The sequence below is a fragment of the Plasmopara halstedii genome, assembly GCF_900000015.1.
Source record: "Plasmopara halstedii genome assembly, contig: Scaffold_1211, whole genome shotgun sequence".
NCBI lineage: Eukaryota > Oomycota > Peronosporomycetes > Peronosporales > Peronosporaceae > Plasmopara > Plasmopara halstedii.
Genome location: NW_020188126.1, coordinates 514,165 through 526,280, shown reverse-complemented (window position 1 = coordinate 526,280; position 12,116 = coordinate 514,165). Strand labels below are relative to the sequence as shown.

The 12,116-nt window shown below is 47.8% G+C and overlaps 2 protein-coding genes across 2 annotated transcripts; one reads left to right on the top strand and one right to left on the bottom strand.

The window, feature by feature from the left end:
• Positions 1-5,883: 5,883 nt before the first annotated feature.
• PHALS_00787 (Uncharacterized conserved protein) lies at positions 5,884-7,554 on the top strand (the record flags this gene model as incomplete). The annotated part of the gene is made up of 3 exons (XM_024730519.1): positions 5,884-7,123; positions 7,185-7,324; positions 7,396-7,554. The coding sequence occupies 3 exons, from the start codon at positions 5,884-5,886 to the stop codon at positions 7,552-7,554; spliced, it is 1,539 nt and encodes a 512-aa protein (XP_024580788.1).
• A 107-nt stretch (positions 7,555-7,661) lies between these two features.
• Positions 7,662-9,470, bottom strand: PHALS_00786 (phosphoglycerate dehydrogenase; the record flags this gene model as incomplete). The annotated part of the gene is made up of 1 exon (XM_024730518.1): positions 7,662-9,470. The coding sequence occupies one exon, from the start codon at positions 9,468-9,470 to the stop codon at positions 7,662-7,664; it is 1,809 nt and encodes a 602-aa protein (XP_024580787.1).
• Between the last annotated feature and the right edge of the window lie 2,646 nt (positions 9,471-12,116).

Genomic DNA, 12,116 nt, shown 5'->3' with positions numbered 1-12,116 from the left:
GGGGGGGGGCTGAGCTGAGCTCAAGCTATGACCTGAGCTGCTGTGGTTGTAGACTCACCAGTGTGAGAAATCACAGAGCTCGCGGGAGCGTGATGGATAATTTCATGTGTCGTAGGGTGGCAGTACGCAGGAAAACAGCGTTGCGCCTTGAGTTTGGCAATTTCAAATCGAAGATGGCGCTCTACGCGCGCATCCAATTCCTTGCGGCTTCGCTGTAAGATAGACAGCGAAGAAAAACCCTGGTGCCGCTACACCCGTCGCACAAAGCGCTTCTCATCATCTGCAGCGACTTTGCAAGGGACTGGTCCACAGGAAAGGTCCGCATTGCGGGTACAGGAGAGGCTCCTCTTTGGGCTCGAAGTCAAACGCGATACCAATTCATTGTGATTCCTCGAGGTACCAAAAAGCGAGCTTGGAGAGCTTCCCGCTGGTCAAAGTCAGCTTGTGTAGTAGCCTGGGGCCCGACTACGTAGACGCGTAACGGTCGAGTGATTGCGTCTTTCGCTTCAGTAGCGGGACCCGCCGAGTGGAGTCCGTCTTCCACACGAGGGTCCAGGACTAAAAATGGAAACGAGCGCACGATAGCCGCCCTGTGGACAGCCTCCACCTGCTGCTTCTATGCCTCGTCGAGGCGACCGTAATAATACCACTTCCCCGGAAGTCGAGAGGTGTTTGATCTGGGATCACGTCGCGCCGTTGGCGCACCTCATCCTCCTCGTCTTCTCTTGCTGGAGAAGGGGTAACCAACTCGTAGTCCACTTCCACCGAATCCTCGACGAGGAAATTGGTCGCACGGGGCGGGCGCGGTGAGAGGCGCTCGGTTGCCAAGGGTTTGAGATGTGTTGTCCGTAAAGCCCACCACGTGCAGAAGAAGAAGGGCTTTGCCCGCGGGAGCCCTCGGAACCAGCTAGGCTGGGTGTTTTTGTGTGATACACACAGATCTCATTGAACGGAGAATTTTCAAAGATGTCCTTAAGGACGCAACGGTGTCTCAAGCACGCGAGTCTCGTATGAGGTGATAATTAAATGTGAATTGTGGATGTTCTAGGGTTTAGGTAGCACGGAAACAGGCGTCAATGACGTCACACTGCTCCTTGGGCAGGGACCATTGGCGTGTTACGCAGTATTTGGTTCCCGGAACCAGGTCAATCTCATGATGCACACCTATGTCCGGAGGTAGGGCCGACGGCGAGGCTGTGGAGACGACGTCTTGAAATGTCTTTACCAAGGGATAGTACAGATTCGAGGGGCCCTTCAGGATTGTCGACCACTTCATCCTCTTGAGGTCATCCTGGACCGCTTCATCTAGATGCGACGACGGGTCAGTTTTCTCGATCGGTCGTATAATGACCACCTCCGCTAAATTGCTTGCCTTCAAGGCACCGCTGAATTCTTCGAAGTACATTTTGTCGGGCTCAACAGGAGCATCCATCGCGAAATAGCCTCGAGGGTGACGTTGACGGATTTCTCCCCCGTCATACCATTGACGAGGGTGTATAGCTGTACGCTATCGTCTACGTAGCCGCACCCTGGGTCAGAGTCGACGCCCTGTGTCTTGCAGATAACATACGCCATCGCCGTCTCCACTCCATCGAGGTTTTACGTCTCGTCGAGACCAGTGGGACCACGCACTCAGCATCGTCCAGTGTCCCCACTCCCTGCTCCATCAGAGACTTTATGCTATTAACGACATCAGACGGAGAGCTGCTATTTCCGCAGCCTTCGCTTAATGGATAACGTGCCTCCCCAAGCGCACCCAAAGGAAATTCCTTAAAGAATCCTCGAACCTCGTCCGACTATGCCACTCTGGGCATTCAGTTACTGCTTCGAAACGTGAGCAGTGCTCAGTGAGTTTACGTGCCACTCCAAGCGCATCACTGGGGTGTCGCCCTCGATACCTCGGACCTCGTCCGACCATGCCACTCTTGGAACGCTTTGATACTTGATCATAGCTCAGTGGGCTACGTGCCATTCTACCTTCATCACTGGGGCCTTGTTCCGATGCCTCGGCCTTTGGCAACCATGTCACTCTTGGCATGCAACAACTGCTTCGGCACTTGAGTAGTTGTCAGTGGGATAGGTGCTACTCCACGTATATCCTGCGAGCCATTCTAGGGACCCCTGTTTGATATGCCTTCGGTGTTTGATAACTCGGATACTCAGATATCCAACACATTGACTGTCCCGGTCCAGTGGCCGGACCAATAGCGCTTCTGCTTCCCAGCAGAGCTTGGTTCATGACTCACCAAAGCTTCACTAGGAGACATGCTCAAGATCTTTGACCTCCAATCAATCCATGGATCATGGTGTTTCAATCATGCCATGGCAAGCGTAAGATCACACCTTGCACAAGTCTAAGGCTAGACAGAATTCCACGCTATCAAAGTCAAGAAACTTGACACCGAGGTCCACAGGGATCTCAGCACAGTGACACAAGTTCCCATCGCTAAGCGCACAGTTACGGTATCACTCAACTACACTTCCAGCACCCCAGCATCAACCGACATCCGTCAATCGTGAAGCGGCGAGTATCATTGCCCGACAAACCTGAATCAATACGAATTTTCCATGGCTCATCAAAGCCCTTCGCGGTCGCTTAATGACCAGCAAGCCCGGCTTGCACACACGTTCCGTGATGAATCACACGTAGCTTTTCGGAACTGGGCCCTGCTGCCCTCTACCTCTTTGAGGCTCAACAGAAAACAGTTCTCCCCCAGTAGGGCGCCCCACGCCTGCTGGGTGCTCTCGTTTCCTCGCGACAAACCAAAAGACTGGTGAAAAGCGGGACGTCAGTTTGATAAATCACGACGCGCCTTGCGCAGAGGAAAACTAGTTCAAAGGCGACGGGTGTCTCCACAGACAAAATACCGTCGGCTACCCGGCAGCTCGGAGCTCTCCTACCCTCTTTCTCAGCATTGCTGAAATCCATCGGCTCAGGCCCGCTCGACTAGCTCTGAGGGTGTGCATTTCAACCAAGTCGTGCCGACTTAGAGTTAAATTTAGCATCAAATGCCACATTCACCGCTTCTTCAAAAGAAGACGGATGCACGCGGGATGCACTCATTCTGACCACGCCAGTGCGAAGGCCCACCAAAAAGATGGTCACTGCAACCGCCTCGGGAGGAGGATATGCTGCCATCCCGTCTATAAGAGCTCTCTCTTGGAGATGAAATACCTGTTAAATGTAAAGTTAAAAGCCCACCAACTCCTTCTTGCCCTGTCGGGCAGTAAGGAAATGCGATCTCACGCGATACGCCCGATTAGGTGGCGTGAATATTCACAGAAGCTGACGCTCTAGTTCCTTCCAGTAGGGGAACGCGGCTTCAACTGAAGCACCGCACGTTAGTGTCCATTCTCGTGCTCGACCTCCAAGCTTGGAGATAGCTAGCGCCACGCGCTGTTGCTCGTTTTGGAGCATGGTTAATGCCTGGCCATCTCAGCCTCTCACATCCAGAGCAGGAGATTCTCTCGAAGGTCTTGACGCTCTCTATGAGCGGTCTGGGTCGGGGGGGGAGTCATCCGACGTCGACGGTGGTGGACGCAGTCGACGCCGACATCTTCTTCTCCGGGGGCTCTAGCAGAGCATTCATCGTCAGAAAACGCTTCTAGGTGCGACCTTATCGCTTCAGGTCCTTGCGAAGCAAGTTATTGCGCGCCTATATGGCCAAGCAGAGACATCAGCTTTTTAAGCCCGTCCTGCATGCCCTGGGATAAAAAAGGGAATTGCTTAATCCTCACAGAGGATCAGTCATAAAAATCTAGCCGTTGATTGACCAACAAGTGCTACCATGTGCAGCAAGGCTGCCGTAAGATAAGCTAAGGTCACCGACCTTACGTTCTATACTAGAACCAGTACTAGTGTAGCGGATCGCAATCCGCTACCTACAAGAATACCCACAAACTTAAACTAAGGCAAATATACACTTCCGTTCACAATTGAAACTTTCTATTTGCGGCAGAGCCGCCAATATCTAAATCTCTAGGTTTTCCTTATCAAATAGTAAAACCTCATTTGTATGCATAACTACTGGCAGCCCCGCCACGTGGTGCCTTCTTGTTACGTTTTAGCCACACCATTGTGTGTTTACCATTTGTGTGACCCACCATTTCATACCAGGGTACGTGTAACGCTTTTGTAGGTGGTTATATCCTAATCCTAATATTTAACTAATGTAGGAATTAAAATGTACCAAACTAACTAAGTTGATCAGTAACCAAGTGTGTACCACACAAACAGTGTAATGAGCCTGAAGAAGCATTTGTAAGCTTTTAAGTGCTTTGGGAACTCTTCATTTAGAACATCTACGTTTAACGTTTGAGAAGATAAAAGTACTCCCGCGCAGTTTAGTCTAGAGTTGGTACGCCTATGGAATGAGGCAATAAACGCCTTCAAAGCTTTTTGACATATAGTGGTAAATATACTACAACAGATATACTACGAACCGTTTTAGATGTGGACGACTTTGCATAACCGAGTTCAATGACTTGCCAAGCCAGTGTCACGATTTGATGGATCAGCTTAATGTCCCCGGAAGACTCTGGATTCTAAAGACTTACACGACCGGCCAAAATTGAATACACTTGCCATGCATGAAGTCTCGACAGAATTCTCAATGTCAAACGGAAAACAGTGAGTTTGTATATTTAATATTGTAGGCAAATACATATACAAGTAATTCAGACTCATCCTTGCAAAACCTAAGCTTGACCGACTTTATGCCAGCTCCATGTGGATGGTCCGCGGAATTTGCGCGGTATGGTTAAGTTCTTTCAGTTTGATTAGAATTTAAGTTTTGTTGACAGCATAATGCACCGAGATTTTTATTCAAGTATGAATAGGTCTTCATGTCAACCACCTGTGTGCATGCTTGTTTTGGGGTAGTCATTTTGGCCATTTACCAATGTAAGTATTATCTTTGATCTTTTGATGAGCTCATTAGAGGAGATGCCGAGTGGATTGTTGTGATATCTGCAATAATTATAAGGTCATGCCTACTGCAGCTAAGCCTTAAGTTTTATGCTTTATAAAGTGGTACTAAACAATATTGATGCAGCAACTTCTGCAGCTTTTGTCAATGATCACGCTCGAGCTTAAATCAAGTTGCATATTCGCAAGCTTGCAGTAGTTGCGTCACGAACAACGAGGGTTACGTTATTATCGCTAATCCACACTATCAACTGCTTTTCGACTACATACAACAAATCTTCAGTAAATGTTGATCCGATTGTTAAACATTCAGATTGAATACGAACAAATAATTATAACAGTAACTACGAAGAGAAGAGAAGCGAACGCAAAAATGGAACGCCCACTACCAAACCTGCTGAAGAAGGTGCTGATGAGTACGATTAGACTTCGTGAAGAAGTGGTCGTGGGATCTACTAGATAAGACGTCCTCTGTGTGTTGATATCGCAAAATTTTACCAACAGAGCTTCCTCTGTGCAGCTGTGCTGCAAGTCCGTCGCTTAAATAAAACTCATCTACTTTAACTAGACCTTCTTTTGATTGATTTTGTTAATAGATGGATCGAGCAACACCTGGTGCATATTCATCACAATATATTTTACAAAAGCTAGGCCAAACAGATACAAAACGACCAAACTTGAGCATGCGACACATATGAACATATCTCTGCAACGAGGTTCTGGAGGCTAATGGCACCTGCTTTAATAACACGAACGTCATCGGCTCCCAATGTCTCGTCGCTAAGTTCAACTCCATTCATCATCCCAGTTTCAGTGAAGATGCATTGGCGCTGCCTTTTGCCGTTCCCATTCGACCTTGCCGAAAGATTTAAGACGTCACTTATAATATGATCTTTAATTTTACAGCATAATGATTTGCTGATGCAAGAATCAAGTTTATATTCTCGTAAACACAGATGCCACACTTGCCGTCAACTGCCTCCAACCTGCACGTGACGGCATCGGATATAAGTCTTTTTAGCCATTCTGACGATGATCCTATGTGTGAAAGTGAAGGCATCACCCGCGAGCAACTGGCGGCACGCACCCTAATCAGCGAGCAGCAAGAAGACAATGAAAGTGAGATGCTAGGTCAAGAGCTGCTCGAGGCGCTGCGGCTCGGCACGAGTAATTTTCTGCTGGCATACAACATTCGTGCAGGTATTGCGGTCTTATTGCGCCTCTTTAAATTGTTGCAACGACAACGGTGGAAAGCAGTGACCAACCTGCCACAAATATTAGATGAGAAACACCTTCACTTTCGCGTTGATGCCGTACGGCTTGGTATGTTTCTAGGCTGGTTTACAGGTAGCTACCGAGCATTGAGAGCATTGTTACCCGTAATTTTGCGCCGAGTTGTGCGTAAGAATCGATTTAAAGATAAGGAAAGGCTTGACAAAATTTCAGCCTTGGGCTCTGGAGCTATTGCAGCTCTGGTGCTGGGATTTGTGGACGAGAGAAAACGTCGATCGTTGGCGCTGTATATGTTTACTAGAGCGTTGCAATGTGGATATAATACGGCCAAAAGGCATAATCGGTGGCATTTTTGGGGTAGTGACTGGCAATACGGCGACCTGCTACTATTTGCTCTCTCGAGTGCGCAAGTCATGTACGCGTATGTAATGAGACCAACAACGCTACCCTTGGCGTACTTTAGATTTATCCAGCGTGCAAGTCCGTTGAAGCAAGAAACGCGGGATATGGTGCAGCTAATGAATCGCAGTAGTTCCATGAGTCCTGCTATTTCCCAAAGATTAATGGATCGGAACGTGGAACTTTCTAAAAACTACTTAATTCCAGCTGATATCGTGCCTTGCAAACACTTGCATGCTAGCGCTGAATCGTGTGTGGTGGGTGCACTTTTGTGCTTCAAAAACGCCTTTCAAAAGACATTCCCATTGTATATGTCGCTCTTCACCGTGCCAGGCGTCGTCATCCACTTTAAGAGCTTCTTGCAAACGCCACTTCGGACGTTGGCGCGCTCAACTTTTAATGCAACACGATCCAGTTGCTTTTTAGCGTCCTTCGTGACGCTATACTTGTCCATTATGTGCGTGCACCGCCGCATTGTCAGCAAAGACCATCGCTTTGTCTACTACTTGGCTGGATTGGGAGCTTCAACGACAATTCTTCTGGAACCTAAAAGCCGACGCTCTGGTAACCAACATTACTTCAATTTAAGGCGAGAAGTATACTGATACAAAGTGCACTTGAACAGAGTTGGCCCTATACGTGTTGCCTCGCGCTTTGGACAGCTTGGCAATGATCCTTAACGATCATGGAGTCTGTGTGGGCTTTAAATTTGGCGAGGTTGCTCTCTTTTCATTCTCAATGTCGGTTTTGATGTATTGCTATGAGGTAAGAATGTGAGGCACTTTACGCTGCTGGGCATAATCGTGTCGAATAATTTGCTATCTGTACATGCACAGCACGAGAAAGAGTCGATGAGTCCATTTCTATACAGTACGATGAAGCGCTTCTTGCAGACCTCAACTGACAAGAAGCAACTTTATATAGCTTTTCTTGAGAAAAGAGAAAGATGCCTTTCGCAGCTTGTTCCACCGACATCAACTATTGTTTCTGCATAATACTCAAGTTATCACAAGACTGTTTTATTGGCATTACCCTAGATTTGGTAATCCAAGCGAGAGACTTGGACTAAGCAAAGAACTTAATGAGCCTACATCTTGACTATTTAAATCTGTGCAAAGCGAACGCTACGCACACTGGGTAAATCCTTTAAAGCATCCAATGTTTCATTTGAGGGCATCGAGTCAAGCGCGAGAATACCAAGTGAATATTTAACGTTGTTCTGACGAGATAAACCAAAATTGGCAATATTGATTTTTGCCTTGGTAAGCTCACTTAGGATTCCAGCAATAGCACCCGGAACATCCTCATTGCTAAAAAGCATCAGGTTGCCTTCCGGTCGGAACGCCGGAAAGTCGGAGTATTCATTCACACATACGATACGCGGATCCTCGCCAAAGACACTGCCTTTCACGAGAAGGCGGTCTTTGTTCTGCGTCTCTACCATCACAGCCACGCTGTTCTTCAGATGACGCGTCGAGTCAGTCTTCAAATCACCTTGACGGACGTCAATTCCCTCCGCCATGGCAAGCAGCGACGAGTTTAAAAGACCGACCGTGGGTAACTCTTCACTCTCTTCAATATCTTTATGTCCACGTATGCTTTCCAGCATACCTTTAAGTAATGAATTCTGCAAAGCCTGACGAGCTTGTGGTGTAGTTATGTCGATATGTAATCCACCGGTACTCTCCAGGAACACGTTCGTGATCTGAGAATTTGGGTCGGCAGAATGAGTGAGCTGGTGCACGAAACGACCCAGAGACTCGCTCAGCTCGAGAAATGGCCTCATCTCTGATAATAGCGTTAGCGGCAGAAATACGCCATTTGCAACACCCCGAAAATATCGCTGAGCCAGAGCATCAGCAACATTTTCTGCCAGAAGTCGGTATTTGCGATCTAGTAGCGTATCATCCGACGCCAAACCGTCAACATGAACACTCGTGATGACGTTTTCGTGTTTCATAAGCTCTTCATACGCTGGTGGTAGCTCCATATCGTTTCGTCCTGTTGGCTGAAGCAGATCGAGGGCCACACCACTGATCTTTCCTGACTTGAGACCGCGCAGCAGCGTTTCCGCGTTCAACAGCCCATGACTACCCCTGTACTCGGCCACCGATATAATTTTGACACCAAATTTGCACTTTTCTAAAGCTTCATCTCCAAACATACCGCGTGTCCGTGCCGTCAATGGGGCGTGAAAAGTAATGAAGTCACATGTTTCGTATAGCTCGTCCATGGTAACGCTCTTGACTCCCATAAGTTCAGCTGCTTCCTGGTTCAAATTTGGATCAAATCCTAGAGTTTGTAGTCCAAGGGAAAGAGCCAGATCTATCATTCGTCGTCCAGCTTGTCCGATGCCTACGATACCGAGGCTCTTGCCAGCTAGTTCTGTGCCAGCAAACTCCTGCCGGTCAAATGGCGTTCCGGAGCGCATGCAGGCGATACTACGAGGCAGATGACGGACCAGCTGGATCAAGAGACTTAATCCAATCTCTGCTTCGACAGACGAGCGGTCACCAACCTGTTTCGACTCTAGCTGTAGTAGCATCACGCCCTGATTAGTGGCTTCCATGAGATCAATGTCTTCGCTGGGAATGGAGGTGGCAGGAACAGCAACCAATTGCAAATTATGCCTTGCACCCACGCTCAATATATTACGCGAGAGCTTCGTGCCTGGCGCTACTAGAAGCGCATCATAATCCTTTACCACTGACGACAGGTACTCGTCTGACGCGGCACGCACTTGGTCCACCACGTGACCGCGCTGGACTAGTTCCTGGACGCACGAATCCTCAGCTAATTTTTCAGGAACGTCAACGCACAGGATTCGGCGTCTGCTTTCATTACTTAGGAGTCGCGAGAATGGACAACGCAGCTTGACGGATCGCCGCGTAATTAGGAGACGGTGATACATAAGATTTTTTTTCAATTGTCATATTCTGCAAATTACATCCAATCATGACTCAACTATATAATGACCAGAAAAATGCTATAATGAAGAATACTGTATGGCTAACTAAGCCAGGCATCCGACCGCTTGCATCTGTCGACAATTGCGGTCGACTGGCATCGATCTGCCTTATACACTCGTCGACAGTGTCCAAGAAGTGCATTCATCGTACACTTTATCAACTATGCGGCCACGCTGACTGTTACGGGGATGTACCATATTTTTATATATTACACCATCGTCTCATGGAGTATTATTGTCACTGTTGTCCCTCATCTTCAAGCAGAAAAGTGACACTTTTGATTATCACGATTTGTACAGATCCCGGATCTGAGATCCGATTGAGGATGATGGACAGGAGGGTTTGTTGGCACCCTTATTATATGCAGGCCGTATCATATAGATAGCATAACAAAACGTGTTTAGTAATAATGTAGGGTGAGCATAATGATAAATATGAAAAATACGATGAATATACCTAGTTACCTAGAGAGGCTCTCGGCCGCTCCTAAGTGGAGCATTCGGATCTATCTTCTGAGCGTATACTAAAACGGTCTTGTAGCGTCAAAGCTTCATATTTACGAGGTGCACGGCGACCCGTTGCATTGAAGACACTTGTTGCCAACTCGACAACCGAGTTCGAATAATACTGTTCTCTCTGTGGTTTGTTTGGGTCAGTTTCGAAAAGGTGTAAATTTGGCGGTCGAGGGGCCGGAGGCAGACTGAAGGCATTCACCATCTATATATTGCGAACTCAAGGAACATAACCCAACTCATACCATGCGACCGCGCATACACAGTGTCTAGCCCAACAGAATCAGCGCTGGACAAGAGAGATTACAATTTACATGATTGGGCCATGCTTCGGTTGGAACAACAAGGTCGCGCGCATTATTGGGCACTCGAGTACTGATACTCAGCAGAAGAGTGTTCCATAGCATTGTAAATGTGGGTGTTGCAGGTGTTAGCACCGTCTAATGTGACGTGCCGGGTACAATTAATTTTTTTTGACCCGTCAAGAAAGCGACTCATGGTAGACTAAGTCCAAGCATTGGAAGTCACATTGCTTTGATGACAGACTTTCAGTAACCGGGTCTATCGTCACGGGGAGTCTATGAACAAGTATGGTTCGCACCAAGGCTGTCCGCGTCCATTAAACATCTTCGTGGGCGCGGTGGGTGCTAAATGAAATCTGGAGTACAATTCCGCGCCAATTGGAGTGCCGGAGAACGAGGGCGCCAAATAATCAGTTATGATGAAGCGAACCTAGACATCTTTAAACTGCCGACCATCCTCGTAGAGCTCGTAATTATTATATCGTTGGCAGCATCTGCGCCCTGCCCGTCTTCGTTTAAGCAAAAAAAAGGGTCACATATTCACACAGGAACAAACAAATCGAAAATTATTGAATTTAGGTCGCAGACCAGCCTACAGAAAATGAGTTCTAGTGAACCTCGAACAAGTCGAGCTCAATGGTTCCCAGGTTTACGCGAGCGAGTGTGCGACGGGGCCGCCGTAGCTCTTTCGCTTCGAGGAAGCTAAGTTAAGGTCGATGACCTTACGCTCTATATTAGAACCAGTACCAGTGCAGCGGATCACAATTCGCTTACTAAGAGTAATTACAGCCTTAACCCGAGGCAAATTTTTCTTCCGCCCAAAATGTATCATATATTTCTTTGTTTTATTTGCGGCAAAGCTGCCTATATCTAAAACTTTAGGTGTTCAAATTAAATAGCAAAACCTAATTGAAATGCATAACTACTTGCAGTCCAGCCACGTAGTGGCTTCTTGTTATGGTATAGACACACAACTGTGTGGTCACACCATCTTATGTAAATCACCCTTTCATACCAGGGTACATGCAACCCCGTTACACTCCCCCCATCAAGATTGTGAATACCCACATCTCACATTTAATTGTTACCTCGTACGAGGCTCGCGGGTCTAAAACACCTCTACGTCCTTAACATATTCTGCACGCATTCGTTGCTCAACTAGCTCTGTGTCTAGGACACGAAAGATACTGAGCCTCGCTGGTTCCGAGAGCGCCCGCGGGCAGAGTCTTCTTCGTCTCCTGAAAGTGATGCAACTTCGGACAGCACGTCCGCGGCTTCAAATTAAGCGCATCACAAGCACTCGGCAACTAAGACCGCACACCGCGCCCGCCACGGGCTCGTCGAGTATTTGGAGGAGGTCGACTACGAGTCGGATACATCTCTTTCCAGGATGAAAAGAAGAGGAGGGCTCGGTCGCGCTCCAGGCGGCCCACAGGGCGTCTCTCATGAGTTCGTATTCAGAGTCGGTCCTCATGTGGAATACGGCTTTTGCTCGACGGATCCCGCTACAGAAGTGAAGGACGCGATCAGCCGATAATTGGGCGTTTACGTGATCGGCCCCCGGCCACAACACAAAATAAGCTAGACCAACGAAAAACTCCCCGAGCTCGCTTCTTAGTACCACATGAAATCCTAATAGATATGTACCGCTATAGACTTCGTGCTAAAAGAGGAGGCGCTCCTTTACCCTCGATGCGGACAGTTCCTGTGGTGCTAGCCCCTGGCGAAACCGCTGCCGACGATGAAGAGCTCTTGGAGCAATGGTCGAAATCTT